Consider the following 27,256-nt stretch of genomic DNA (forward strand, 5'->3'; position numbering starts at 1 on the left):
CTCCTTACGCACCTCAATCCCATGTAGTGTAGTAGCCTGTATCTCAGTATTCTCCTCGACCACATTGTTTTTTCTAGTGTGATTACTGACAAAAAGTATTCATTTGTAAAGTACCCATTTCCCCATCTCCTCTGACTCCATGCACAACTTCCCACTATTATCCTTAATAGGCCCTAATCTTACTCTAGTCATTCTTTTATTCCTGATATACCTATAGAAAGCCTATCCACCAACAACTTCTCATGTCCCCTACTGGCACCTCTTAGCTCTCTCTTTAGGTCTTTCCTGGCTAATTTGTAACTCTCAAGCATCCTAACTGAACCATCACATCTCATCGAATAGAAGCTGCCTTCTTCCTCTTGACAAGAGATTTATCTTTCTTAGTAAACCATGGCTTCTGTGCTTGACCACTTCCTCCCTGCCTGACCTGTATATCCTTATCAAGGACCTGCATTAGCAGATCTTTGAATAAGCTCCACATTTCAATAGTGCCCATCCCCTGTAGTTTCCTTCTCATCCTATGTCTTGCCTAATTGCCTTTCCCCCAGCTATAACTCTTGCCCTGTGATATATACGTATCCCTTTCCATCACTAAAGTAAACACAACTGAATTGTGGTCACTATCACCAAAGTGCTCATGTACCTCCAAATCTAACACCTGGCCGGGTTCATTACCCAGTACCAAATCCAATGTGGCCTCGCCCCTTGTTGGTCTGTCTACATATGGTGTTGGAAAACCTCCTGCACACATTGGACAAAAACTGACCCATCTAAAGTACTTGAACTAGAGTATCCCCAGTCAATATTTGGAAAGTTAAAGACCCCATAACAACTACCCTGTCACTCTCACTATCAAGGATCATCTTTGCTATCCTATCCTCTGCCTCTCGGGAACTATTCAGAGGCCTATAGAAAACTTCCAACTGGGTAATCTCTCCTTTCCTGTTTCTAATCTCAGCCCATACTACCTCAGTAGAGGAGTCCTCAAACCGTAATACTGTCACAATGCCACACCTCCCCCTCTTTTACCATTTTCTCTGTTCTTCATGAAGCATCTTATGCTTCATGCAAACTGCAATTCTCCTCTTTTTCATGCTGTAGAGGTCAATAAGGAAAATTGCAGATCTCAGATAAAATTACACAAAGCCAATGGGTGCACACCACTTTTACATTAAGGCAAACTAGATGGCACAAGATTCTCATGCACTGCTATTATTTTGTTGAGGGTAGAACTTGATTTTTAAAAGTTATACATTCATAACTATTCATAGCATGTAAATGTGTTACATTTAAGAACCCACCACATACTTGTGTAAAGCCTGATATATACTGAAACTATACCACTGACTTTGCATCTGCATCTCAACCCACTGTTGGAAAATCGCCATTTTTTCCTAGTTCAATGTGTAGGCTGCACATTCTGCTCTTGCAGATTCCATAAAATCTCTCCAATCCCCCACAAACAAATGAGCGTTCTTTTTCCTAAAAGACTATCATGGCACATGGAACGATACACGAGAAATTTGCAAAAATTTCAAAAATATTTATTTTATTCAAAGAAAATCAAAATTTATCAATGATGCAACTTTCAACATTTTCTTACCTGGTCTTGCCCCTTGTGCCTAACTCGGTCTTCTTCACCCCTCTCTCAGGTTGTGTGGAAGGGCTAGGTGCACATTTGGCTTCTTAGGTTGTACAAAAGGATCAGGGGCTAAGGCAGGCCCCACCTAATGGCAACTGACTCAAAGAGCTAATGATGGCTGCACCTCTGCAGGATATCCTGTGCAGCCTGTCTTCACCCCCCACCAAAATGTGTCAGGGCACTCTGAGGTGGAATAGGCAAAGTTCTCGTATATACTGCTGTCATGATATACAGCACCATGGCTAACTATGGACTTGAGCTATTACCATCTGACATTTGTACATCATTATTCCTCCCCCTGTACACATCCCCTTCCCCCCACCCTCATCCACACACACACACACACACACACACACAGACTGGAGGGGAGCTAGTAACAGAGATAGTGGTCAGGGTAGAAACCGGAGGGTTTGGTTTTGAGCATTAGGTCAACAGTGCTCTATGACCTGGTTGTTTTCTCTCTCTTTTTCTAGTTCACCCTCTGGTGATTATCTGACCTCAAGACCTCCTTTAGTGCTGCCTTACGTAAACTCATATTACAATTGGGAAACTGTAACAATAGGATGGCAGAAGGTACCTCAGAACAAAGCTAAAGAGGTTGACGTTTGTGTTTTATGACGATAAAGCAGTTAGTTGAGTTGCATGTGACAGTTGTGCCAAGAGGTGAAGTGAGGCAAATGGTGTGCAAAGATGTGAAAGTGCACAAAAGTGTTTTGCATTTATGCAGAATAGGTACTCCATAGAATCCCTAAAGTGTGGAAACAGGCCCTACAAGTCCACAGTGATCCTTCGAAGAATATCCCACCCAAACCCATTTCCCTTTACTCTATTTGTGCCCCAACCTACACATCCCTGAACACTATAGGCCAATTCACCTGACCTGCACATCTTTGGACTTAGAGAGGAAATTGGAGCACCCGGAGGAAACCCACACAGACACGGGGAGAAGGTGCAAACTCCACACAGTCACCCAAGGCTGGAATCGAACCCAGGTCCCTGGTACTGTGAGGCTGCAGTGCTAATCACTGAGCCACCATGCCACCTTGTTAGGGACTTGCAGGTGCCCTTACACAAAGTGTTGGTACGTCAAATATTGATTTTGAGGGTAAAATAACAAATTGTTGCCTGGGGTCAGTGAGGAGGAAAGACTAGTGACCACCTCCTGCTGTCATGAAATATTTTCTGCAGTGTTTAATCAGTATTGAATGGCTGTGAAGGAGTTGGGGGTTAGTGCCAAGGCCAACTCTCTGCAAACAGGATAACTAATGTTAAATGTCCTGTTTGGCAAAAAGAAAAACCCAGTATTCTAAGAGTTAGATTTCCTACACTTCTGCCTATTAGTTGGCATTGCTCCCAGTGGGCACAGCTAAGCACGATGGTGTCAGCCTGGACTGATGCTGTGGGTGAGCGATGCTTTCAAAGCATTTGGTAATATTTGCCACCAATCAAGTTGAACAGACTGCTGTTGATCACTGTCCAGCTGAGCTGTCCCTTGTTGAAGTTTTTACAGAATCACATTCTTCCTGTTTCTCAGGGAGAATGGTAGGTACAATATCTATACTCAAATATCATCAGGGTTGCAGCAAAAACATTTAAACTGACTTAGGCAAGAGACTTTGTGGAAGCATACCTGGTAGATAAAGTAATTACAGTACAGTCAGACTGAAATTGACAAAGAAATTCAAATAATTCCTCCCTCATAAAGTAAGATCAAATCCTAAGTGAAACTGAGAATACCATATAAGGGCACAGCAAGTTCAGCAAAGAGAAGTCATTCCTCTCCAATGATCGACTTCTCCAAGGTACAATGTTGGTTGGATTCATGGACGTCCTGCTTAAAGTTCCAATGGCTGAGCATATGGGGTCCTAACATTGAGTGATACGGGGTGAGTTTGGACGACTGGTTTTTATTGCGGCAAAATCCTCATCTCAAAACAACTGAAGCAATGAGATCTGTCTATACAAAAGGGAAAAAAAACGTTATGGAGCAAATGAATGAGTCACTCATGTAAGCAGTAGTTACAAGGTAGTAATGACAAAGCTTTGGTACCTTCTACCTGCCAAAAACTGAGAGATTGATTGGCTGAACAACTTGGGGATGTGAACTGCCTCCAGATCTCCACCAACTCAGGAGTTCTCACAGTTCTCTATGGTAAAGTGTACAGTAAAACTTTCTTCCTGAAGAAAACCAGTTTATCTTTCCTTCAGCAGTTGCCAGAGATCCTTTTAGGAGTGTGAACCAGCCAACATGTACCTCTTACAAAACAGTGAAAGTATCCAGCGAAAAAAGACAGACAGAGAAGCTACATTCTGATCAGCACAAGATATACTGACATTTGGACAATTTAATTGAATCACATGCCTTAGTCTATAATTATGGAATTCTGCATGAAAGAAACAAAGAAATATATGCTATAAAATTTGAAAAGTGCTGAATCTACAAACAGTAATAGTTCAATTTTCCAATTTAAAAAATTCCAAAAATCAATCTGACATAATATAGCAATTGTAAAACTGTATTTGTCAAACATGATGAATGATTCTTCACAATGAACAGATTTCTGTAAATGTTCCCTCTTCAGTTCTGGCTTCTTCAATTGGCTTATTCTACATGCTGCTGGGTACTTTCTGCTGCCTTTTCTTAGAAGGAATTCCAGTTTGACGGAATTCTTCCCTCTCCTTTAGGTATTCTTGTTTACATTCTTCATATAATGCTGAATCTTTATAACTTGTAAGAACGAGAAAAACAACATCCGTGTAAGATTAATTTATAGTAAAATGAAATGAAAATATACATGTAGACCATATGACTGTGAAACATGCTTTTAAGATATAAAAACATTGTGCATGCAGCACTGAAAATGCTTTCCATGTTTTACCAAAAATACCATTTTCCAGGAACTGTATTTTGGAAATCCACACATTCAATTAAATTAACAATTTGGTTGCAGAAAAAGAATCCAGGTGACGAAGTCTTCAGGTGACAAAGTGGCAGTCAGAGTGTTAGATGGTATCTAGCATTCTCACCGCTGCTCCTGATAAATCTTGACCCATCACATGCCAATAATCAGAGCTTACGCTTCTCAGCGAATCACAGGTCTTGAAACAGTTGCTCTGGATTGTCATAAATTGTTCATGAATCAGAGGCTTGCAGCCTCTGGGTACTGAAGACTAGGGAGGTGACAGATTGAAATCCTAAATGGCCATTAATTAGCTACTTAATGATCTTAATTAGTGTCAGGTCAAAAGTCACCAGGATCTTATTTCCCAGAATGTAATTAGTGAGGTGGAAATGAAGGTGTGAGCTTCTCTCGAGGGCCAACTCCCCCTCTTCAGGGAGGGAAAAATCATGTCTACAGAGAGTTACACACCACAAACTAAAAATAAAAAGTCTGAATAGCGAAAATCAAAACAATTATGACAGTCATGGGTACACACATTTTATATGCCATGCACAGTAACATATTGTATACTGAATAGGTGCAATAGATGCTATGGCAATGAATGGGTTTCATAAATGTCAAGGCATATTACATATTATCTCTCAAAAATGAGCAGCATGCACGTACCATGAGAATCTGGAAGTTGGACTCCATTTGATTTCAAAATACAGTGAAGCTAATGGGCTTGCTATTATTTATGAAAGAATGGTAAAGCTACTTTAGAAAAGGGGTGAAGTATGATGAAATCTGGATATCCAAAAATTGGTGTCCAAGTTGCACTATTACATTGTAAAATCACATCGTGTGCGCCTACCTCAATGCTGACATCCAGTAAATGCCATTAAAGTGGCTGTAATATTAAACAGGTACAAACCAAACATACCACAAAAAAAACTCGTGGAATTGTCATTTTAATGACATTGTCAGCCTTAATTACTATCAATCCATTTCTATGGCCCTGAAAATTTAACTATTACAAGTGTGAATTCACATTCCTTCAGTTTTAATTGTTAAGACAAAAAGCATATATTTTTGATTTTAAAAAATACTTTCCTATCTTTTACTTTTGTCTCCTCAGCCAGTCTTACATTTCCACCTTTTTTTTTACTTCTGAATCAATATTAAATTCACCTATTTTAGTTTACACATCATTTCAGTCCTTGCATTGCTTCTTTCCTAATTAAACATAGAACATAGAAAAATACAGCGCAGTACAGGCCCTTCGGCCCTCGATGTTGCGCCGACTGAAGCCTACCTAACCTACATTAGCCCAATAACCTCCATAAGCTTGTCCAATGCCCGCTTGAATGACCATAAAGAGGGAGAGTCCACCACTGCTACTGGCAGGGCATTCCATGAACCCACAACCCGCTGAGTAAAAAATCTACCCCTAACATCTGTCCTATACCTACCACCCTTTAATTTAAAGCTGTGTCCCCTAGTAACAGCTGACTTCATTAGTGGAAAAAGGTTCTCACTGTCAACCCTATCTAAACCCCTAATCATCTTGTACACCTCTATCATATCTCCCCTAAACCTTCTTTTCTCCAATGAGAAAAGTCCCAAGTGCCTCAGCCTTTCCTCATTCGATCTTCCTACCATGCCAGGCAACATCCTGGTAAACCTCCTCTGCACTCGTTCCAATGCCTCCACATCCTTCCTATAGTATGGCGACCAAAACTGCACACAATACTCCAGATGAGGCCGCACCAGAGTCTTATACAACTGCAACATGACCTCAGGACTCCGGAACTCAATTCCTCTACCATTAAAGCCCAGTACACCATATGCCTTCTTCACAGCACTATTTACCTGGGTGGCAACTTTCAAAGATCGGTGTACATGGACACCAAGATCCCTCTGCTCATCCACACTACCAAGTAGTCTACCATTAGCGCAGTAATCCATCTTCTTGTTACTCCTACCAAAGTGAATGACTTCACACTTAGCTACATTGAATTCCATTTGCCAGCTTACTGCCCAGCTCTGCAACTTATCTATATCCCGCTGTAACCTGCCACATCCTTCTTCGCTGTCCACAACTCCACCAACTTTCGTGTCATCCGCAAACTTGCTCACCCAGCCTTCAAGCCCCTTCTCCAGGTCATTTATAAAAATGACAAACAGCAATGGTCCCAAAACAGATCCTTGTGGAACACCGCTAGTAACTGCGCTCCAAGATGAACCTATACCATCAATTGTCTCCTTCCAGCCAGCCAATTCCTAATCCAAACCTCTAATGCACCCTCAATGCCATACCTCCTTAGTTTTTGCATTAGCCTGCCATGGGGTACCTTATCGAACGCCTTGCTAAAATCCATATACACCACATTTACTGCTTTACCCTCGTCCACTTCCTTGGTCACCTTCTCAAAGAATTCAATAAGGTTTGTGAGGCACGACCTGCCCTTCACAAAACCATGCTGACTATCCTTGATCACATTATTCCTATCCAGATGTTCATAAATCCTATCCCTTACAATTTTCTCTAAGACATTGCCCACAACAGAAGTGAGACTCATTGGCCTATAGTTACTCGGGCTATCCCTGCTCCCCTTCTTGAACAAGGGGACCACATTCGCTCTCCTCCAGTCTTCTGGCACTATTCCCGTAGACAACGACAACATAAAAATCAAGGCCAATGGCTCCGCTATCTCCTCCCTAGCTTCCCAGAGGATCCTAGGATAAATGCCATCAGGCCCAGGGGACTTATCTATTTTCATCCTTTCCAGTATTCCCCAGACCTCTTCCCTACGTACCTCAAGGCCATCCATTTTAATCACTTGTGACTCAATATTCACATCAGCAACAGTGTCCTGTTCCTGAGTGAATACTGACGAAAAGTATTGATTTAGTGTCTCACCAATCTCCTCCGCCTCCACACACAACTTCCCACTACTATCCTTGACTGGACCGATACCTACCCTAGTCATCCTTTTATTCCTGACATACCTATAGAAAGCCTTTGGGTTTTCCTTAATCCTACCAACTAAGGACTTTTCATGTCCCCTTCTCACTGCTCTTAGCTCTCTCTTTAGATCCTTCCTGGCTACCTTATAACTCTCAATCGCCCCAACTGAACCTTCACGCCTCATCTTTACATAGGCCGCCCTCTTCCCTTTCACAAGGGATTCCAATTCCTTATTAAACCACGGCTCCCTCACAAGACCCTTTACTCCCTGCCTGACTGGTACATACTTATCAAGGACACCCATTAGCTGTTCCTTGAACAATCTCCACATTTCATTTGTGTTCTTCCCTTCAAGCTTATTTTTCCAATCCACGCATCCTAAGTCATGCCTCACCGCATCATAATTTCCCTGCCCCCAGCTATAACTGTTGCCCTGCAGTGCACGCTTATCCCTCTCCATCACTCGAGTAAAAGTCACCGAGTTGCGGTCACTGCCCCCGAAGTGCTCACCTACCTCCAAGTCTAACACCTGGCCTCGTTCATTACCTAGAACCAAATCCAGTATAGCCTCACCTCTTGTTGGCCTGTCTACATATTGTGTCAGGAAACCCTCCTGCACACATTGGACAAACACCGACCCATCTAACGAACTTGAGCTATAGCTTTCCCAGTCAATATCTGGGAAGTTAAAGTCCCCCATAACAACCACCCTGCTACTTTCACTCTTCTCCTGAATCATCCTCGCAATACTTTCCTCTACTTCTCTCGGACTATGAGGAGGCCTGTAGAAAACTCCTAACAGGGTGACCTCACCTTTCCTATTTCTAACCTCCGCCCACACTACCTCAGATGGCAAGTCTTCCTCCATCCCCCTTTCTACTGCTGTAATCCTATCCTTGACAAGCAATGCCACACCTCCCCCTCTTTTACCCCCATCTCTGACCCTACTAAAACATTTAAACCCTGGAACCTGCAACAGCCATTCCTGTCCCTGTTCTACCTACATCTCTGTAATGGCCACAACATCGAAGTCCCAGGTACCAACCCATGCTGCAAGCTCACCTACCTTATTTCTTATACTTCTGGCATTGAAGTATACACACTTCAAGCCACCTTCCTGTTTACAGGCACCCTCCTTCGAGATCGATGCCATGTTCCTAACCTCCCTACACTCAAGGTCCTGTACCCTAAAGCTACAGTCCAGGTTCCCATGACCCTGCAGAGTTAGTTTAAACCCTCCCAAAGAGCACTAGCAAACCTCCCCCCAAGGATACTAGTGCCCCTCAGGTTCAGGTGTAGACCATCCTGTTTATAGAGGTCCCACCTTCCCCAGAAAGAACCCCAGTTGTCCAGAAACCGGAATCCCTCCCTCCTGCACTATCCCTGTAGCCACGCATTTAACTCTTCTCTCTCCCTATTCCTCGACTCTCTATCACGTTCTATTAGCTGACTGGTTAAGGAGGTACACAGTTGCTTTCCATGTTCCCTGTAGTTCCAGATGCTGTTTCTACCATTATCACACTTCCAACATTCCATGTAAAACCATTTTAGAGCCAGAATGTCCACGAACAAGAAGAATTAATGGAAGGCACCATATTACACTTCTTTATTCAGATCTCCATTTTTAAAATTTTCAATGTGTCAGATAGTTATTTTGTACTCCAAAGTGCACTAATATTGCACTACATTTCAATGAGGAGTTCCAATATCAAACTTATCCAGCAGGGAAGAAGATATTTGAATTTAGGCTGCATTGGAATGACTCAAATCAACAGAAAATCAATTTTCTATAATGTCTATCTTTTATATCATTCACTATGCCGTGATTAATTTTAAAATAACTTGAAAATTTCCTAACCCTCAAGTGTAATTCAGACTTCACTCCTGGTCAGAAACTAACAAGGACCATTACTGATTTTCAAAATTATGAACTACAATATTTGTACAATGTGAATACATCTCAAAATTTTCATGTGCATTACAATTGCTATCTATGAAAAGGGGTTAAATTAGACTGGTTCAAGAAAACTAGCTCATGTAAGTGAAGTGTTAAAGTTACTTATCACTTTTTAACACCTAACATTCTCCTAATAAAAAAGATATTTTAAGAAAATGTGATCCAACAAGGTGACAGCTGTTGCATGAAAACCAACTTTAATCCTTATTTACAGTCTGATTAAATTGTTATTTAAATTAGAGACTTGCAACAATATTAATCCTTCCAGGATATTTGAGCCATATTCAAAATGGTATAGCACAAATAATGGGATTCACAAAGATGATTTGCCTTGATTCTAAAAATTGAATTGAGAGAACCAAGTCAATTGCAAAACAATGTATGTAGACCTTATTTTAATTTTCTTTCACTTTTTGAATTCAAATCAAGGCTACTGACTAAAAAAAGATAAATAATTACTCAACAGTAAAGATGTAACTTTTTTAGCTTTACTACTCTTTGCCTTTCTCCCTTTTCTGCTGAAAGCAGAGTGCATTCTAATTCTTGAGTCCAGAAGCCTCTATTCCAGTGGTTGCCCCAACAGGAGTGGAGACACTGGTGTAATGCACTGGACGAGACCTTCAAAGGCTCAGGGGACCTGAGATCCAATACCGTTATAACAAACGATGGAAATTAAATTCAACTGAAAACTGATATATAAAGCTGGCATGACAATTACCATCAATTGTTGCAAACACCTATCTGATTCACTAATATTCTGTTGGGGAAGGAAATCCACCACCCCTATCTGGTCCGGCCTAGATGGGACACCAGATGCGTAGCAACACAGTTGGCTCTTAACTGCCTTTCGAAATGGCCAATCAAGGGCAATCAGGGAAGGGTAACAACTGCTGCCCATGTCAGTGATGTCCACCCGTCATGGAACGAGAGAGAAAAGACACATTTGCTTTAAAGATAGCCTCCCAAAAGACTAGAATTATGAAAATAATAACACTTCAACACATTAAAATGTATTTGGTCATGGAATACAGTTAAGACTGATATGTCGATTTTACAATAGTTTTGATAATGAAGTGGTTGGCATTCACCATTGTTAAAAACCTGTAACTGACAGGCTTGTCATACAGACATAGAATCGGACCTTTCAGTCCAACTCGTCCTGCCAACCAAATATCCCAACCCAATCTAGTCCCCCTTGCCAATACTTAGCACATACCCCTCGAAACTCTTCCTATTCATATACCCATCCAAGTGCCTTTTAAATGTTGAATTGTACCAGCCTCCACCACTTCCTCTGGCAGCTCATTCCATACATGCACCACCCTCTGCGTGAAAAAGGCGCCCCTTAGGTCCCTTTTTGTATCTTTCCCCTCTCACCCTAAACCTATGCCCTCTAGTTCTGGACTCCCCCACCCCAGGGAAAATACCTGGTCTATTTACCCTATCCATGCCCCTCATGATTTTATAAACATCTATGAGGTCACCCCTCAGCCTCCGACACTCTCGGGAAAACAGCCCCAGCCTATTCAGCCTCTCCCTGTAGCTCAAATCCTCCAACCCTGGCAACATCCTTGTAAATCTTTCTGAACTCTTTCAAGTTTCACAACAAAAAACAAACACAATGGATGTGATAAATCTGAAATAAAGAGAGAAAATGCTGGAACTGCTCAGCAGGTCTGACAAAATCCATGGAGAAAGAAACAGAGTCAATGTTTCCGGTTGAGGACCAGAATTTCTAGAGTTAGACATTTGCATTTAAATGTGGGAATCCAGAAGATGTCATCAGTGATTCAGCATTCTTCCATAAGGTGCACTGTTGAAAAGCCCCCAGACAGCAATTAGTTAGCAATCACCACATGGACAAATCTGCCACTGTTAGCCTCTTAGCCTGCCTGTAAAAAACCTTTTACAAAATCTTTACACTATGCTGAATGAGGTATAACTTGGGGTTTATGGAATTCTAAGTTCAGACTACTGCTAAGCAACTTCACTGCCCCCGAAAGAGCAACTGTATATTTGTTGTCAATATCACAACGATTTAAGAAAATCCACATCTTAAATGTTTCTTATCATCTTATTTTACTTTGCATTGTGACATCATATGCGTGTCTCAATCATTTATTTTGCATACCAGCGCAACTTAAAAATTAAAAGCAAGGGAATTCTGTGTTTTTCTTTACTTCCTGGTTTGCTTTCTAAGGTAATACTTGCTGGTGGATGTTTGGAGATTGCCTTAGTATCACATTCAAATTGATATCAGGAATCGGGAAGTGTGTGCCAAAGATGTTTAGATCTTAGTGGTTAGCTCTCTTCAAGGATAGTGACAAGTACCATTACTTTGCCAGTAACTACAAAATCCAAATCACTGCATTTACCAACAAGACCATAAGAAAGAGGAACAGGAGAAAGGCTGTTTGGCTCCTTGAGCCTGCTCTGTTATTCAATAGGATCACGGATAACCCAACATTCCTCATGTCCACTTTCCAGTGTTTTCCCTCGATTACCCCTCTGATCAAGAATTTATCTCAACCTTAAAAGGTACACAAGGACTCTGCCCCCAAGGTCTCTGTGGTAAGGAGCTCCAAAGACACACAAAGCTCAGAGAGAAGGAATTCTAGCTCATCTCGGAGGTCATCTCAAATTGGCACCCTTTCATTCTGAAACAATGACCTCTGGTCCTAGATTCCAAACTCAGTTGGGGTATCAGCAGGTTAGAAGCAGAATGAAGCTGGGTGGGGTGGGGTGGGGTGGGGTGGGGAGAAAAGCCTGAGGTGTGAGGCCTAGCACAAGCCCAGTCACAGCAGCAGCTCGACATCAGTGGAGCAAACCTTCACTGAATCCAGAAGTGGAGCTCCTTAGATGACAGGAGGGTTCAAAAACTGACACAAGGCTAGAGGATTAGCTGCTTTGGAAGCAGCTTTAGGCACTGAGTAAGTAATACTGGGAGGGGGAGAGAGTGCGAGTGCCTGGGTAATGTCCTTATTTTTGTATTTGTTGTTTGTTAGGAATAGACAGCAAAAGATCTGATCTGATCAACAGTAGGTAAAGTTAAGTAATTTGTTCCTAGTTTATTGTTTGTATTTGGTAAAGTTCACAATGTCAGAAGAATTAAGCCCTGTGGAATACTCCCTTTGCAATATGTGAGAGATGTTTGTGTCGCAGCTTTCGTAAGTTTTTCTCCATTTAAATAATATTCTTGTCTTTTGTTCTGCCTTCCAAAATGAACAACTTCACATTTTCCCACTTTACACTTCATGTGCCAACTTTTCACCCACTTAATTTTTGAATACCTCTGTATAAACTGTTTGTATCACACTTATAACCTGTCTTTCCACCTATTTTTATGTCATCTGCAAATCTGGCTACAGTACATTTGTTTCCTTTCTTCAAATCATTTTTATTGTAAATAGTCATGATCCCAGCAATGATTCCTGTGGAACCCCACTGTTCACAGGTCACCACGCAGATTAAAAAAAATCCTTATCCCCACTTGCTGTTTACTGCCCATGAGCCAAATCTCTATCCATACCAATATACTACCTCCAACAAGGTGGGGTCTTTTCTTATGACTTAACCTTTTGTGAGGAACTTCGTCAAATGCGTTCTGGAAGCCCATCAGAAGACATCTACTGATTGAGTAGATATCCATTCTGATTGAGACTTCCTGGAAAAACTAAAAAATTAGTCAGACACGATTGTCCTTTCATGAAGCCATGTTGACTTCTGCTTAATTAGATTATGATTTTCCAAATGTTCTGATTTTGCTTCCTTAAAAATTGATTCCAATACTTTTCCAACAACAGATGTTTGGCTGATCGGCCAACAGTTGCCTGCTTTTTGACTCCCAACCTTTCTGATTACGGGTGCCACGTTAGCAGCTTTCCAATCCTCTGGTACTTCTCCAGAATCCAAACATTTTTGGAAAATTACAACCAATCTCTGTAGCAATCTATTTTATGATCTAAGGATGCAACACATCAGTGACACTCTGACTTTGGCTGCATTAATTTGTCTAATATTACTTCTCTAGTAATAGTGATAGTACTTAATTCATCCCCTGTATTCTTTAGCATTAATGGGATGTCCAAAGTTAAAAATCACACAAACCTGTTGGACTATAACCTGGTGTTAATTGGAAGCACACTAGCTTTCAGAGCGCCGCTCCTTCATCAGGTGATAGTGCTTTCACCTGATGAAGGAGCAACGCTCCGAAAGCTAGCGTGCTTCCAATTAAATCTGTTGGACTATAACCTGGTGTTGTGTGATTTGTAACTTTGTACACCCCAGTCCAACACCGGCATCTCCAAATCATGGGATGTTCAATGTATCTTCCACCATAAAGACTGATGCCAAATATCTGTTTAACTCCTCTGCCATTTCCTTGTTCCCCATTACCATCTACCCAGATTCATTTCCTAAGTGCATGTTTTTCCTTTTTCTTCCTTTATATATAAAGACAATTTTACTCGCTCATATACTCCCTACTTGTTCACCCTTGTAATGTATTTTCTGTCTTTATTATCTTCTTAGTCCTCCTTGTTGGATTATGAATTCGTACCAATCTTTGGGGCTATCACTTTTTGCCTCTTTATATACTTACTGTTTCAATTTAATATTCTACTTAATTTCCTTGGTTAGCCATGATTGGTTTATTCTTCTCTTAGAATCTTTCCACCTTACTGGATATATTTTTTGCTGAGTGTCACGGGTTACCTCCTTACCACAGGGTGGCATGGTGACTCAGTTAGCACTGCTGCTTCACAGTGCCAAGGACCCAGGTTCGATTCCAGCCTTGAGCGACTGTCTGTGTTGAGTTTGCACATTCTCCCAGTGTCTGTGTGGGTTTCCTCTGAGTGCTCCGGTTTCCTCCCACAGTCCAAAGTTGTGCAGGTTAAGTGGATTGGCCATGCTAAATTGCCCGTAGTATTAGGTGCATTAGTCAGGGGTAAACGCAGGGAAATGTGTCTGGATGGGTTACTCTTTGGAGGGTCAGTGTGGACTTGTTGGGCCGAAGGGCCTGTTTCCACACTCTAAGGAATCTAATCTAAAGAGAAATGCCTGCCACTATGTGCTTACTGTCAGTCCTGGTAATCTATCTGCCTTGTTTACCTCAGCCAACTCTACCCTCATTCTATTGTAATTCCCTTTAAGTTAAACACGAGTGGAAACTAGATTTGAATCTCAGCCAGATCCTCCACTTGATAGTAAACATCTAATTTTTCACGATCCTGGAGTTACAATCGGGATGGGATAGAAAATTGGTGAGCAGACAGGAAACAAAAAGTAGGAGTAAATGGGTCTTTTTGTGAATGGTAGGCAGTAACAAATGGGGTACAGCTATTTACAATACATGTTAATGATTTAGATGAGGGAATGAAAAGTAAGCTCTCAAAATTTGCAGATAACACAAAGGATGATGTGGAAATGTTGCACTGTGATTTGGACAAGGCTGAGTGAGTGGGCACATGCAGCTTAATATGGATATATGTGAGATTATCCACTTTAGTAGCAAAAATAGGAAAACAGATTATTTGAATGGCTGTAAACTGACATGTTTAACAAGGCCTGGGTGTCCTTGTGCACCAGTCAGAAAGTAAGTGCACAGGTGAAGCAGGCAGCAAAGGAGGTAAACAAGATGTTAGCCTTCATAGTGAGAGGATTTGAGTACAGCAGTGGGATGCCTTGCTGCAATTATACAGGGCACTGGTGAGATAAGTGGACGGCATGGTGGCACATGCTGCCTCATAGCGCCAGAGACCCGGGTTCAAATCCCAACTCAGGCGATTGACTGTGTGGAGTTTGCAGATTTTCCCAGTGTGTGCGTGGGTTTCCTCCGGGTGCTCCGGTTTCCTCCCACAGTCCAAAGATGTGCAGGTCAGGTGAATTGGCCATGCTAAAATTGCCTGTGTTAGGTAAAGGGATAAATGTAGGGGAATGGGTGGGTTGCGCTTCAACGGGTTTGTGTGGACTTGTTGGGCCGAAGGGCCTGTTTCCACACTGTAAGTAATCTAATCTAATAACACCTGGAATACTTGTGCAGTTTTGGTCTGATCTGAGGAAGGATGTTTTTGCTATAGAGGGAGTGTAGGGAAGATTTACCAAATTGATTTCTGGGATGGCAGGACTGACTTATAAAGAGAGAGTGTCAAGATTAGAGTGGTGCTGGAAAAGCACAGCAAGTCAGGCAGCATCCGAGGAGCGGGAAAATTGATGTTTCAGGCAGGGGCCCTTCATCAGGAATGAGGCTGGAAACGGCATTGGGCGGGGGGGGGGCGGGGGCGAGCTGGGGAGAAGGTAGTTGAGAGTGTAATAGGTGGATGGAGGAAGGGGTAAAGGTGACAGGTAAGAGAGCAGGGTGGAGCAATGGGTAGGAAGTAAGATTGACAGGTGGGACCACATCATGAGGATAGTGCTGAGCTGGAAGTTTGGAACTGGGATAAGGTTGGCGGGGGGGGGGGGGGAGAAAATGAGGAAGCTGGTGAAAACAAATTGATGCCCTGGGGTTCAAGGGTTCCGAGGCAGAAGATGAGACATTCTTCCTCCAGGTATGAAATGTTCGGCCACGGGGCGGTGGGGTTGATGGGTGCAGGTGTCTCAGAGATGTTCCCTGAAGTGCTCTGCGAGAAGGTGTCTAGTCTCCCCAATGTAAAGGGGGCCGCATTGGGAGCGACGGATGCAATAAATGACGTGTGTAAGTGTGGGTGAAACTTTGATGGATGTGGAAGGCTTTTTTGGCATTGGATGGAGGCGAGGGGGGAGGTGCGAGCGCAGGTTTTGCAATTCCTGCAGTGGCAGGGGAAGGTGGGGGGACCTGACCAGGTAGTCACAGAGGGAACAGTCTTTGTGGAAAGCGGATAGCAGTGGTGAGAAAAATATATTCCTGGTGGTGAGGTCCGTTTGTAGGTGGCGGAAATGTTGGCGGATGATGAGGCTTATGCAGAGGTTGGTGGGTGGAATGTGAGGACCAGGGGGCTCTGTACTTGTTGCAGTTGGAGTGGTGGGGGTTTGAGTGTGGAGGTGCGGGATGTGGATGAGATGCATTAGAGGGCATCTTCAACCACATGGGAGGGGAAATTACAGTCTTTAAATGAGGCCATCTGGTGTGTTCTGTGGTGGAACTGATCTTCCTAGGAGCAGATACAGTGGAGGCAGAGGAATTGGGAATACGGGTTAGCATTTTTGCAGGAGGTGGAGTGGGAGTTGTTGTTATCCAAGTAGCTGTGGGAGTCGGTGGGTTTGTAGAAAATGTCGGTGTTGAGTCGGTCGTCATTGATGGAAATGGAGACGTCCAGGAATGGGAGGGAGGTATCAGAGATGGTCCATGTGAATTTAAGGTCTGGGTGGAACGTGCTGATGAAATTGATGAACTGTTCAACCTCCTCGCGGGAGCACGAGCTGGTGCCTATGCAATCATCAATGTAACGGAGGAAAAGGTGGGGAGTGGTGCCAGTGTAACTACGGAAGATGGACTGTTCTATGTAGCCAACAAGTAGGCATAGCTGGGGCCCATGCAGGTGCGCATGGCTACCCCTTATAAGAAGAGATACAATCAGTTGGGCTTGCATTTACTAGAATTTGGAAGAATTTCATAGAAATCTTTAAAATTCTAAGAGGTCGAGAGAGGGTAGATGCAGATGTTCCCAGTAGTGTGGGAATCAATTTACCAAGGATTATAGTTTAAGAGTAAGGGGTAAACCTTTTAGACTGAGCTGAGGAGAGATTTCTTCGCCCAGAGAGTGATAAGACTGTGGAATTCAGTACTACAGAAAGTAGTTGAGATGAAAACATTGCATTTTAAAGGAGGGGTTGGATATAGCTCTTGTAGCTAAAGGGGTCAGCCATGTGGGAGGGAAAGCAGGATGACGGTATTGAGCTTGATAATCTACTATGATCATATTGAGTGGCAGAGCAGGCTCGGGGAGTCAAATGTCCTACTCCCGCTCCCATCTTCTATGTTTCTATGAAAAGGGAAACAAAATGACAGTTGCTGTGTAGCTGGTGTGTGAATCAAAAAAATCATAATCCTGTGAAATATTTGATTTGTTGCACAGAATAGAAGGAGCCATATTTTGGATTTTGCCACATTAGACTTGCTCTCAGAATACTTCAAATTCAATATTCCTGTCTGACTTAAAATTCATGCAGGTCTGCAGGGTAGAAGAGAACAAAACTACCATTAAAAATATTGTTTAGAAATCTTATTATCAATTATTTTGTGTAGTATATAATTTATCCACACAAAACACAGGCACCGTATAGTACATAATGAAAAGCTATTTCTCCAAAACTGGTTGTAAATAAGAAAATCTGATTTTAATAGCAACATAGTTTTGAACAGACAAAGAGAAAAAATGCATACGTCTGGTTTCACACCATATCAAAGTTGCATCACACACTTCAACCTCTTTTGACACTGGAAATGCTCCTTTGCTGGATTCTGTATGCAAAGTGAAAGTTTCTCATTTCTGGCCATTTGCAGACAATAGAAATTTCATACATTTTCTCCTTACTGTCTCACACCTGGTTAACCTTTTTACGAAGCCTTTACTATTCATGCGATTGAAAGCAGTTACATTTTTCACACTTTTTAAAACCTCTTAACATAAAATTTCAGAACTAACCAGGATTTATAAGTTCAGTATTTTTAACCTTTAGCCTGGTGAACTGCAAACCAGAAATATGCATTTAGCAGATTGTACATGAAGTAAATGTGTAATTCTAATCAGCATACAATTCAAGCACAGAATTTAAAATGTAGGGAAAATGGTTAAAAGCTCTTTGTTAATGAAGAAAAATCCTAAAGGGAAAAACACCATTCTATTTTTGTGCTTCAAATGACAATGTTTCAATAAAATACAATGGTCTCGACAGGGACAAAGTATTCCATGAGTGAAGAGTGAGTTCTGTAAAGAGAGTCTCTACTATCATCTATCAAACTCACAATGTTAATTTTAAATTAATGATTCCACAACCAGATGAAATAATCTTTCCATAGTCACTGCCATCAAACCCACTAATAATAGGAAAAATTCCTAATAGAGTTCTTAACTTTACAAACAGAAATAGTCCCTGTACTGTCGTGTAGTTCTGAGGAAACTAAAACGATTCAGTTTTTATGGAAAACTACGAACTGGATTTTTTTTACATCAATGAAGAATGATTGGTGTTCACTCTTCATTATGCTTACACTTAATCTCAGAATCTTGGTCGACATTAGACAGCTTAAATAGTGCAGCAGCTCTGCAGTGGTTCTGCCACCATATCAGCAAGTCAAGCAACAATGTGTCTCCTCTAAAGTGAATGCAGAATGCAAAAGCTGAACTAGAAAACTAAAGTTAGAATGTTTCATTTTCTACAAAATCATGCACAGAAAGCAAATACAGGCTCAAAGAAATCGAAGTTAGAGACAAAAAAAAACTGTAGATGCTGCAATCCAAATTGCACAAACAGGAGGCTGGATGAACACAGCAATCCAAACAGCATCAGGAAATGGGGAAGTCAACGTTTCAAGTATAACCCTTCTTCAGTCCTGAAGGAGGAGGGTTATACTCAAAATGTTGACTTCTCCACTCTCTGATGCTGCCTGGCTTACTGTGTTCTTCCAGCCTCATGTTTGTCCATCTTAAAGAAATCTATGAGATAACTTAAGGGGAGACAGTGATTTAATGATAATGTCACTGAAACAATAATCTAGAGACTGAGGTTAATATTCTGGGGATCAGAGTTTGAATCTCATCACAAGACCATACGACATAGGCCAATTAAGTCTGTTCTGCCCTGAATAAGATCACAGCTGACTCAATAACTCTTAACTCCACTTTCCCTTAATTCTCTTACTGATTAAATATATTTGAAGAGCTGAATTAGATTTTCAATAAACAAGTCTCTAAAGCTCTCTGCAGTAAAGAATTCCACAGATTCTCTGTCCAAAATGGGTAACCCCTAACATTGAGATCATACCCTTTGGTGTTAGATTTCTCACAGGGGACAACAACTTCTCCTCATTGATCCTATCAAGCCCCCTCAGAATCTTATACGTTTCAATAAAGGTCTCCTCTCATTCTTCTAAACTCCAATGAATACAGGCCCAGCCTATTCAACCAATCCTCATAAGAAAATCCCTCCCACACTCTGAATCGGCCGAGTGAAACTTCTCTGGACTGTCACCAATGCCAATATATCTTTCTTGAGAGAAGAGAATACTGTTCACTGTATTCCAGGTGTAATTTGACGAGTGCTTTGTGTGGTTTTAAAAAAGCTTGACTATATTTATACTCTATTCCCTTGAAATAAAGGCCAACAGCCTGCTTGCCTTCTCTATTACCTGCTAAACTTGGACGTCAGCTTCTTGCGATTCATGCACAAGAACCTTACATTTCTGTAGTCTCTCTACATTGCAAATACTTTGGTTCTTCTTCCTGCCAAAGTGCATAAACTCACATTTTCCCACATTGTATCTCATCTGCCAAGATTTTGTCCAATCTTAATCTGTAGGTCCCTCTGCAAGACTCTGTGTGTCAACCTCACTATTTGCCTTCCTGCCTAATTTTGTGTCATTCCACAAATTTGGCGACAGTACATTCACTTCTGTCATTCCAAGTCATTAATATGTATTGTAAATATAGGTTGCATCAGCAGTGATCCCTCTGGCACTCCACTAGTTACAGGTTGCCATCTTAAAAATGCCCCCTTTATCCCAACTTTGTGTCTGCCTGTCTGCCACAGGGGGGGCTTGATAGGGGGCTTGATAGGATCAATGAGGAGAAGTTGTTGTCCCCTGTGAGAAATCTAACACCAAAGGGTATGATCTCAATGTTAGGGGTTACCCATTTTGGACGGAGAATCTGTGGAATTTGAATTCTAAATAGTTAGGAATTATAAATCTGATCTTGACCATGGAAGCAAAGTCAATTATGCAAAAACCCATTTGGGTCACTAATGTCCTTTTAGGGAAGGTATTCTGTCACCTCTTACCAGTTCTGGTCTACATGGGATTCTGCATTCACATCAATGTGATTGACTCTTAACTACTTACTTTGTAACCCAATCAGTTCAAGGGCAACAAGGAATGAGGTACAAATGCCAGCCTGGCCAGTGACACCCACATCCACACAAGAATGAAGGAAAAGGTAATCTTAAAAAAAATTGCAATAGTTGAAATCCGAAGGAATGAGACTCCACACTTACATAAGTTAATTTTCCGTGTTGGAGAATTTGTCAGTAGTTAGAGCTAATCACACTGTTCATTAAAAAAAGCACTAACATTTGAACAGATACCTGCTAACCTTTTCTCTGGCACGTTTAATGTGTATCAAATGCTAAAGTGCCATAACTTTGTTGGCTGTGTAATTCAATAGTGAGTCATTTAATGAAATAATGTCAGAGCAAAGCTTATGGAGGGACATTGTACCTGTGACAGCTACTGCCTGATTTTCACATTTAACTATGTATGTATGGTTGCTGAAAATTGCTATCCAATTTTCTGCATATTAACACCACTAATAGCCTCCTATTGTTCTCTTGGCAAAATCCAGCCTCTCCGTTTATTCTTATCATTGCTCGTCTACACTACTATATTTAATCTCATTACAAAAGAAACTTCTCAGATGTAAGTGAACAGTTCTCACAATAGTGGTGATTATGTCGATATGTCCAGATCCTGGGAGCCACTTCTAGTGCAGTTAGTTCAAAGTTAAAAATCACACAACACTAGGCTATAGACCAACAGGTTTAATTGGAAGCACACCTAGCTTTCGGAGTGACGGTCCTTCATCAGGTGATTGTCAATCACCTGATGAAGGAGTGCCGCTCTGAAAACTAGTGCTTCCAATTAAACCTGTTGGACGAGAACCTGATGATGTGTGATTTTTAACTTTGCACACCCCAGTCCAACACCGCCATCTCCAAATCATTAGTTCAAACTGAAATTCTTAATTGCCAAGATAGTCTTCCCCCAAATCAAAATTCTTAGTTTCATTTACATTCTCATACTATATCGCCATATCCTTTTTCTTTGAGTGAGTGCAAAAGGATTGCAATTTCTATTTTTCAGAACTCAATAATATTTCAAAGAGATGCATGTTCATGTTAGCTACTATTAGAAATATCATAGCTGGGTAGTGACAGTGAGTCCCTGACTGTGTTAAAGTTTCAGTCCAGGAAATCCCAGATGTTCTCCTACTTCAAGGACCACAATTTCCCCTCCCCCCCCATTATCAACAATGCCTTCCACCACATCTCCTCCATTTCTTGCACCTCTGTCCTCAAACAACAACTCCCCAACCACAACAAGGACACAGTCCCCCAGGTCCTTGAATTCCACAACTAATCTCAATGCATCATCCTCCACCATTTCTGCCACCAGCAGTCTAACCTCACCACCAAAATGGTATTTCCATCCCCACCCTTACTCACGGACCATTCCCTCCGTGATTCCCTCATTAGGTCTACACTCCCCACCAACCCCGCCTCTGCACCTTCCTCTACAGCAGCAGGGAGGTGCAAATCCTGACCGCACACCTCCCCTTCACCTCCGTCCAAGACCCCAAAGAATCATTCTGTCAGCAGAGATTTGCGTGCATCTCCTGTACATTGGAGAGACCGAACGCAAACTTGGGAACCAGTTCAAGGAATATTTATGGTCCGTACATTCCAATCAACCCTACCTTCCAGTTGCCAGCCATTTCAACACCTAAGGCCCCCGACAACATATTCATCCTGGGCCTCCTCCACCCTCAAGACCACATGCAAACTGGAGGAAACACTGCATCTCCCGCCTCAGGAGCTTACAACCATACGGCCTTAACGTAGAATTCAGCAGTTTGCAAATCTCCCCACCTCCCATTTCAGTCGAGACCCAGCCCTCCCTCTCCACCCCCCCCTTACCCCCCCCTTAACCTGACCCTGCCTATCGATCTTCCTTCCCACTGACCAATCACAGCCACTTCCTACCTGCATTCACCTATTGCCATCCCTCCTACCCTTCCCTCAGCCCACCCCCTTCCACTCCCTAAGTGGAAGGTTCCAACCTGAAATGTCGACTCCCCTTCTCCTCTCATGCTGCTTGACTTGCTGTGCCTTTTAATGTGTTGCTGGAAAAGCGCAGCAGGTCAGGCAGCATCCAAGGAGGAGAATTGACGTTTCGGGATAAGCCCTTCTTCAGGAATGAGGAGGGTGTGCCAAGCAGGCTAAGATAAAAGGTAGAGAGGAGGGACTTGGGGGAGGGGCGTTGGGAATGTGATAGGTGGAAGGAGGTTAAGGTGAGGGTGATAGGCTGGAGTGGGGGTGGGGGCAGAGAGGTCAGGAAGAAGATTGCAGGTCAAGAAGGCGGTGCTGAGTCCAAGGGTTGGGACTGAGATAAGGTGAGGGGAGGGGAAATGAGGAAGCTGGAGAAATCTTCATTCATCCCTTGTGGTTGGAGGGTTCCTAGGCGGAAGATGAGGCGCTCTTCCTCCAGGCATCATATTGCCATGGTTTGGCGATGGAGGAGGCCAAGGATCTGCATGTCCTTGGCAGAGTGGGAGGGGGAGTTAAAGTGTTCAGCCACTTGGCGGTTGGGTTGGTTGGTGCGGGTGTTCCAGAGGTGTTCTCTGAAACGTTCCACAAGTAGGCGGCCTGTCTCCCCAATGTAGAGGAGGCCACATCGGGTGCAGCGGATGTAGTAAATGATGTGTGTGGAGGTGCAGGTGAATTTGTGATGGATATGGAAGGACCCTCGGACTCAGCACTGCCTTCCTAACCTGCAATCTTCTTCCCGACCTCTCCGTCCCCACCCCTTCTCCGGCCTATCACCCTCACCTTAACCTCCTTCCACCTATCACATTCCCAATGCCCCTCCCCCAAGTCCCTCCTCCCTACCTTTTATCTTAGCCTGCTTGGCACACCCTCCTCATTCCTGAAGAAGGGCTTATGCACGAAACGTCGATTCTCCTGCTCCTTGGATGCTGCCTGAGCTGTTACGCTTTTCCAGCAACACATTTTTCAGCTCTGATCTCCAGCATCTGCAGTCCTCACTTTCTCCTTGCTGTGCTTTTTTCCAGCTTCACTCTTTATCCACTCTGACTCTCTAGCATCTGCAGTTCTCATGATCTTCCACTAATTTAAACATCAGCAATCTCAATAAGACTAGACTGGAAGCAAGAGTGGTCATAAGTCTTTTCAAGTATTAGGTAATTGCTTATAATCTTCTACAAATTTTAATTTTGTGCATGAAAGGAGCAAGGGAGAAGTACACTCAAAACATTACATTTCTTTAACATAATGAAGAAAAATTATTTTTCAATTTATTTTCCAAATAGCATCAGGAGAAAGACTAATGTATTAAATCCATCCTTCACATGAACTGGATGTGTCACTGGAACAGTAGTCCTTTCACCTGTGAGACATGGATTTGTACCTAATAGGACCTGGATAGGTTAGATGAAAATCTAACTTAGTTGCAATAGTTTGTATTTGACATGTGCTGTATAATAACAATCCATTTTTTAATTTTGATCTATAGTACCGAGTGGCCACATTTCCACAGCTATTCTCACTGACAGATTGCATAATTTTAGTGCGTAAAATAGAAGTGAGTTTGTGCTGCAACAAGGAATGCAGAGTATACAGATCTGGAAAAGATCAAGTGGGTGCATCATTGCTCAGAAGGACAACTTAGTTTGAAGGCATTTTTAGATTCCAAAGTAATGCCCTCTACCTACCTCTTCCTTTCAGTCCATGCAACAGGTGCTAGTCAAAAAAAAAGCCACACAAAATAGAAGACTGTCTGGGTCAGTAAGAGTTACTAGAATAAATTCAGAAGGAGTGTGCTGCTATAAACCACCGAAAATCTGAAAACCCAAATGAATACACTTGGGTTCCTCATAGAATGTAGAGAAAGGACTCTGATCTCAGATCAGCCTCAGCTAAAATCCACATCACAGCCTTGAATCTTGTACATAAACTCAAATCTCAAATGCCTACAATCATATTAGTGTTCTCTAAAGCCATTTTATACATTTGTTTATACTATACTTATTGTTGGGCAACATCAGTGCATGAAGACTTCTGGCCTTGCACTGGGAACAATGAAGGTTTGGGAACTGGAGCAGTTAGTTTCTTTTCGACCTCTGGTGCTTAGTTGAATTAGGGACCTAAGGGAAGTCTAATCAAATACAGTCATCTTTCTTTGTCTGTGTAAAGGTCTCCAGCCTTGGGGATGAGAGCTTTTAAAAGGAATGGATTACTCACAAGGGGTATCAGTCTTCAGATCCAGATGATCTGATCTGGAACTGCCCCATATCTGCTTCAGAAAATTGAAGATGCATTCTTAAATGTAGCTTACAAACAACAATGCTAGCCTATCTACTCAAATAGTACCCGGAAGCAACTAGTTGGTTGCTGCAGAATGGCAAGAATGTTTGTCACATGTCCCAGAACAGTGTCTGGATTATTTTTTAATCCTCATTCACAGAACATTTGAGTTGCTGACAATAGCAGTAGGCAGTGAAGAATTGGCAATATATTTCCAAGATGATTGTGACTAGATGGGGAACGTGCAGTTTGTGGTGTTCTCATGGATCTGCTGTCCTTATTCTTCTAGTTGATTAATGTTATGGATTCAGAATTTTCTGCTGAAGGAATATGGAGTTATAGCAGTTCATCATCCAGATGGTAAACATTATTGTCACTGTGTGCTGGTGTTGGAGGAAATGAATGTTTAAGGTGATAGATGGTGTGCCTTTTTGCTTTTATAGAGCTTCGCGAAAGTTATTACAGTTGACCTCATCCGGGCAAATCAGAAGTATTCCATCGCGCTCCTGACTTTTGTTTTGCAGACAGTGAACAAGATTTGAAGTGTCATGTGACAGAACTTCGTAGTCTTCTGCAGGTGGGTGGTCTGTTAAATTCTGTGGGCGCCTTCCTTGCTGTGTACATTTCACTCCCCAACCTGAGCATGTAAGGACCACATCCCACCCAGCCACCAATGTTTGGCCAGAATAAGTGGGCAATGGGTCAGATACCTGGCACATATGCTGGCTCGGGCTTCAGTGTGAAAGACTGGAGAGGGGTATGTCTCATTTATGGGCACCCTTTCCTGATTGGAGATCTCTCATAAGGACTGTTAGCCACATCCTCCTGACTGAATACCACTGCACTTTCATCTTGGTGAGTGGGGGGGGGGGGGGGGGGGAGGCTCTATCCTGCTGATGCACAGGCCAAAACCAAAGAATGATGATAGAGGTGTCTGTGCCTTTAGATTCAAAACTTCTCACAATGTTGTTCATGGCCCAGTCTGTGGGACAATTGTCCCAATTTTGTGAAATGGTAGTGAAGAGGATTTACAGGGTTAACTGCGCAAAATGTGCCATCATTGTTGTGACTGAACTCACATCTCCACTGTATTAATCCAGGCATTTGGATTACTAATTTAGTAATTGAACCACTCTGCTGTGATCCATCCAGGAACATGCAGGAGGATACAGCTTCTGGCTTCAGCCCTTCCAGGAGTATTCTGGTATAAAGAATGCAATGTACTATACTTCTGAGATACGTACAAGTTGAGACTGTTGAGCTAGGTGTTTCCCAGGCTGCCACACAAGAAACAGGGAGAATGCATCATCAGCTAAACTGGATGCTCCACAATAATTTGACACTTCAAAGAGTTAATTGGTTGGGAGATAGGACTTCCAGTTTTCCCATGGGAAGGAAGTCAGTCTCAATAGAGTTGTCAGCCAATCTAATTGACTTCAACTCTGTAGTCTTAGTAGTGCCACAAACATCAGTGGACAGAAATAGGCCTGCAAATAATCCTCAGGGTGTAATTACCAGGACCATGTCAAGTATGAAAATCTCAGATTGAGGAGCGGAGGTGAGGCCAGAAAGAGTTGGAGATTGGGGAATGGAGGGGAATTAGTGACAAAAGGTGCAGTTGCGTGCTTCAACTGCAGGAGCCAGACATAGTCTAAGGGGCTGGCTGATGCTGGCTGATGCTAGAAAGAAACCAGTGTCAGACACAACCCCACACCTCATTTTGGCTGAGTCCTCAGAAGGATCATATTCTAATCATCTCCCCTTATCAATAAACTTATTCTGCCAGCCTCCAAGAAATGGTCCTTAAAATGATCCTTAATTGGCCACTTAAAGGCAGAAGTCAGTGGGCCAACTTAAGCTGTGCCCATTGTACCACTACATTGCAAGAGGCCTATGGGGGAAAACTCCCACCTGCAAATTCACCAACAGGGGGAAATGTAATATTCTGCCTTTTAAGTAGAATTAATATTCTAATTCGGATAGTAGTATTGAGGAGATTTTATTTCAGTTTGCTATCACATTTTCTATGCTAGTATGAAGAGCCATATTTAGCTGTTGAATACACTAGGGAATGAAGGTAGCAATGTGTGTGGTTAGCCTACAACAGATTCTGTAAGGCATTTCTGATAAAATGTTATCCAAGCTGCAGAAGGGGGTCAGTCTAATTTTTGTAGATGATCTAATTTGATCCCTTTTCTATTCACAGGTAGTTCTCCTGTAACATGCGATTACTAAATGCGAATTGGCTGTAACAGGGTTAGTGAACTGCAGACTTATTTTAAATAAAACTACCTCCTGTTCCCTGTTACGCAATTCCATCTCTGATACTAACCTGAACAGCAAAGCACAGCCTCACAATCCTCTGTCTGCAAAATGCAACTTCAGTGTGTTCAGCTAAAACAGGAATACAATCAGTTCTGCAAGCCTTGAAACTGAGCTTGAAACTGGGAATTGTAGTCTACATTTAGAAGGAACTTTATTTCAAACCGGAACGGGGGAGGGGGGAATCTTAA

General features: G+C 42.3%; 1 protein-coding gene across 1 annotated transcript in view; it reads right to left on the reverse strand.

The window, feature by feature from the left end:
* Window positions 1-1,528: 1,528 nt before the first annotated feature.
* Window positions 1,529-27,256, reverse strand: part of cmc1 (C-x(9)-C motif containing 1) — an 88,332-nt gene continuing 62,604 nt past the window's right edge. Inside the window, exon 4 of the mRNA XM_072575207.1 lies at window positions 1,529-4,370. Within this exon, the coding sequence (XP_072431308.1) occupies window positions 4,250-4,370 (121 nt within the window). The 3' untranslated portion in view covers window positions 1,529-4,249. The remainder of the gene's footprint in view (window positions 4,371-27,256) is intronic.

Source organism: Chiloscyllium punctatum, chromosome 8 (genome assembly GCF_047496795.1).
Source record: "Chiloscyllium punctatum isolate Juve2018m chromosome 8, sChiPun1.3, whole genome shotgun sequence".
Taxonomy (NCBI): Eukaryota; Metazoa; Chordata; class Chondrichthyes; order Orectolobiformes; family Hemiscylliidae; genus Chiloscyllium; species Chiloscyllium punctatum.